At 43.5% G+C, this 3530-nt stretch overlaps 1 protein-coding gene across 1 annotated transcript in view; it reads left to right on the top strand.

The window, feature by feature from the left end:
- The window catches only part of SUPT16H (SPT16 homolog, facilitates chromatin remodeling subunit), an 18290-nt gene that overhangs the window by 9521 nt on the left and 5239 nt on the right, over window positions 1–3530 (top strand). Inside the window, exons 9-11 of the mRNA XM_027703678.1 lie at window positions 1078–1203; window positions 1959–2071; window positions 3390–3465. Coding sequence (XP_027559479.1) covers window positions 1078–1203; window positions 1959–2071; window positions 3390–3465 — 315 coding nt within the window. The remainder of the gene's footprint in view (window positions 1–1077; window positions 1204–1958; window positions 2072–3389; window positions 3466–3530) is intronic.

The raw sequence follows: 3530 nt of genomic DNA, 5'->3' as shown, positions 1-3530 counted from the left end.
GAAAAATGGGGATTTCGGGAAAAAAACAGGGATTTTGGGGCAAAAAACTCCTGGGTTTGGGGTCAAACCTTGGGACTTTGGGGCAAAACATGGGGATTTTGGGGTGAAATCCAGGCTTTTTGGGGTGAAATCTATATGTTTTGGGGCGAAATCCAGTGGTTTTGGTATGAAATTTCTGGATTTTGGGGTGAAATCTGGGAATTTTAGGGTGAAATGCAGTGGTTTTGGTGTGAAATCAAGGGCTTTTAGGTTGAAATCCAGGGGGTTTGGTGTGAAATCCCTGGATTTTGGGGTGAAATTTGGTGCTTTTGGGGTGAAAATCTGTGGATTTTGGGAGTGAAATCCAGGGGTTTTGGGGTGAAATCTCTGGATTTTGGTGCAAAATCCTTGGATTTTGAGATGCGATCTGATGGTTTTGGGGCGAAATCTCTGTGAAATCTCTGGATTTTGGGGTGAAATCCAGTGGTTTTGGGTGGAAATCCCTGGATTTTGAAATGAAATCCTTGGATTTTGGGGTGAAATCTGGTAGTTTTGGGGTGAAATCTTGGGGTTTTGGGATAAAAGTCTGGGGATTTTGGGGTGAAAATCCGCGGATTTTGAGGTGAAATCTGCGGATTTTAGGGTGAAATCCTTGGATTTTGGGGTGAAACCCAAAAGTCTTAGGGTGAAATCCAGGGATTTTGAGGTGAAACACCTGGATTTCGGGTTAAGTTTGTGTATTTTGAGGTGAAATCCCTGGATTTCAGGGTGAATTCTGTAGATTTTGGGGTGAAACGCCTGGATTTTGGGTGGAATTTGTGTATTTTGGGATGAATTCTGTAGATTTTGGGGTGAAACCCGTAGATTTTCATGCGAAACGCTTGGATTCTGGGGTGAAATCCATGGATTTTGAAGTGCAACCTGCGGATTTTGGGGGGAAATCTGGGGGGGTTTTGGGGTGAAATCCTGTGGTTTTGGCATGGGAATTTGCGTACTTCGGGGTGAAATGCTGGGATTTTGGGGTGAAACAAACACCTGGATTTTGGTGTGCAATTCCGTGGTTTTGGGGTGAAATGGCTGGATTTTGGGTGTCCCCAGAACGCCATCATGTTCGGGAAGAAGCGTCACACGGACGTGCAGTTCTACACCGAGGTGGGGGAGATCACCACCGACCTGGGCAAACACCAGCACATGCACGACAGGGACGACCTCTACGCCGAGCAGGTGGGCTGAAAAACCCAGATTTTGGGAAAAAACGGGAAAAAAATGGGAAAAAACACGAAAAAATGGGAAAAAACGGTAAAAAATGGGAAAAAACAGCCAAAAAATGGGGTAAAACGGGAGGAAAAGGGGTCCTGGAGCTGCACATGCACGACAGGGACGACCTCTACGCCGAGCAGGTGGGGGAAAATGGGGGGAAAAACCCAGATTTTGGGAAAAAACGGCGAAAAAATGGGGAAAACGGCGAAAAAATGGCGAAAAAATGGTGAGAAAATGGAGTAAAAATGGCAGAAAAAAGGGAAAAAATGGGGTAAAATTGAAAAAAATGAAAAAAATGATAATGGGGTGGAAATGGGAGAATTTGGGGAAAAATGGGAAAAAACGGTGAAAAAATGCGAAAAATTGGGGTAAAATTGAAAAAAAGAAGAAATGAAAAAATTGGGATAAAATTGAAAAAAAATGAAAAAATTGGGGTAAAATTGAAAAAAAAAAAGAAAAAATTGGGGTAAAACTGAAAAAAAGTGAAAGAATTGGGGTAAAATTGAAAAAAAATGAAAGAAATGAAAATGGGGTGAAAACGGGAGAATTCGGGAAAAAATGGGAAAAAACGGGGAAAAAATGGGGAAAAAATGGGGTAAAATTGAAAAAAATGGGAGGGTGTTTTGGGTGGCATTTCTGTGCAATTTGGGCTCATTTCCGTATGTTTTGTGTCCCTTTCCCTGCGTTTTGGGTTCATTTCCCCATGTTTTGGGTCCCAGATGGAGCGGGAGATGCGGCACAAGCTGAAAACGGCCTTCAAGAACTTCATCGAGAAGGTCGAGGCCCTCACCAAGGAGGAGCTGGAGTTCGAGGTGCCCTTCCGGGAGCTGGGGTACGTCCGGGGGCCTTTGGGGAATTTTGGGGAATTTTTGGGAATTTTGGGGAATTTTCAGGATTTTTTGGGATTTTTTTGGGGGCATTATTCGGATTTTTGGGGATTTTTTTTGTGATTTTTCAGGATGCTTCCGGAATAGTTTTGGAGAGTTTTGGGGAGTTTTGGGGTCCTGGAGAGTTCCGGGATTTTGGTGGATTTTCTAGGGACTTTTTGGAATTTTTGGGGGGGTTTTTGGGAATTTTCGGGAATTTTTGGGAAATTTTTTGGGATTTTTTCAGGATTTTTTGGGGAGTTTTGGGGGATTTTTTGTGCATTTTATTAGGATTTTTTGGGGGGTTACATTTTGAATTTTGGGGGATTTTTCAATGGCTTTTCTGCAGAGTTCTGGAATTTTTGGGGGGATTTTTTTTTAGGATTTTTGGGGATTTTTTTTTAGGGTTTTTTGGGGGAGTACATTTTGAATTTTGGGGGATTTTTTTGGTGAGTTTTCAGGGTATTTCTGGGGGAGTTTTGGGGAGTTTTGGGGTCCTGAAAAGGGTCTGGGGGTCCTGGAGAGTTCTGGGATTTTGGGGGATTTTGGGGGGATTTTTTGGGGACTTTTAGTGCATTTTATTGGGATTTTTTGGGGGGTATATTTTGAATTTTGGGGGATTTTTGGCGGCTTTTCTGGGGGAGTTTTGGGGTCCTGAAAAGGGTTCTGGGGGTCCTGGAGAGTTCTGGGATTTTGAGGATTTTTTTTAGGATTTTTTGGGGGTTTTTGGGGATTTTTTGGGATTTTTTTAGGTTTTTTGGGGGGTATTTATTTGCAATTTGGGGGATTTTTTTGTGATTTTTCAGGATATTTGCGGGAGAGTTTTGGGGAGTTTTGGGGTCCTGGAGAGTTGCAGAATTTTGGGGGATTTTTTTGGGTTTTTTTTAGTGGGATTTTTGGGGGGATTTTTTGGGATTTTTTTAGGATTTTTAGGGTGTATATTTTGAGTTTTGGGGGATTTTTTTTTGTGACTTTTTGGGATATTTTGGAGAGTTTTGGGGTCCTGGAGAGTTCTGGGTTTTTTGGGGATTTTTTTTTTGGTTTTTTGGGAATTTTTTGAGATTTTTTTCGGATTTTTTGGGTGATTTATTTGGAATTTTGGGGATTTTTTTGGTGACTCTTCAGGATATTTCGGGGGCGGTTTTGGGGAGTTTTGGGGTCCTGAAAAGAGTCTGGGGGTCCTGTGGGTTTTTGGGGTCTCTCTGTGGGTTTTTGGGGTCCCTTGGCCGGTCGTGCCCGTTTCTGAGGTGTTTTTGGGTTGTTTTTGGGGTGTTTTTGGTGCAGGTTCAACGGAGCCCCGTACCGCAGCACCTGCCTCCTGCAGCCAACCAGCAGCGCCCTCGTCAACTGCACAGAGTGGGTGAGTCCGACAGGTGTGCCCAGGTACCCCCAGGTGTGCCCAGGTACCCCCAGGTGTGTCTCAGG

This window comes from Neopelma chrysocephalum, unplaced genomic scaffold, assembly GCF_003984885.1.
Source record: "Neopelma chrysocephalum unplaced genomic scaffold, ASM398488v2 Primary Assembly neopelma1_250, whole genome shotgun sequence".
Classification (NCBI taxonomy): Eukaryota; Metazoa; Chordata; class Aves; order Passeriformes; family Pipridae; genus Neopelma; species Neopelma chrysocephalum.
Note: the sequence above shows the minus strand (reverse complement) of the source record. Positions and strands in the feature narration are given on the sequence as shown.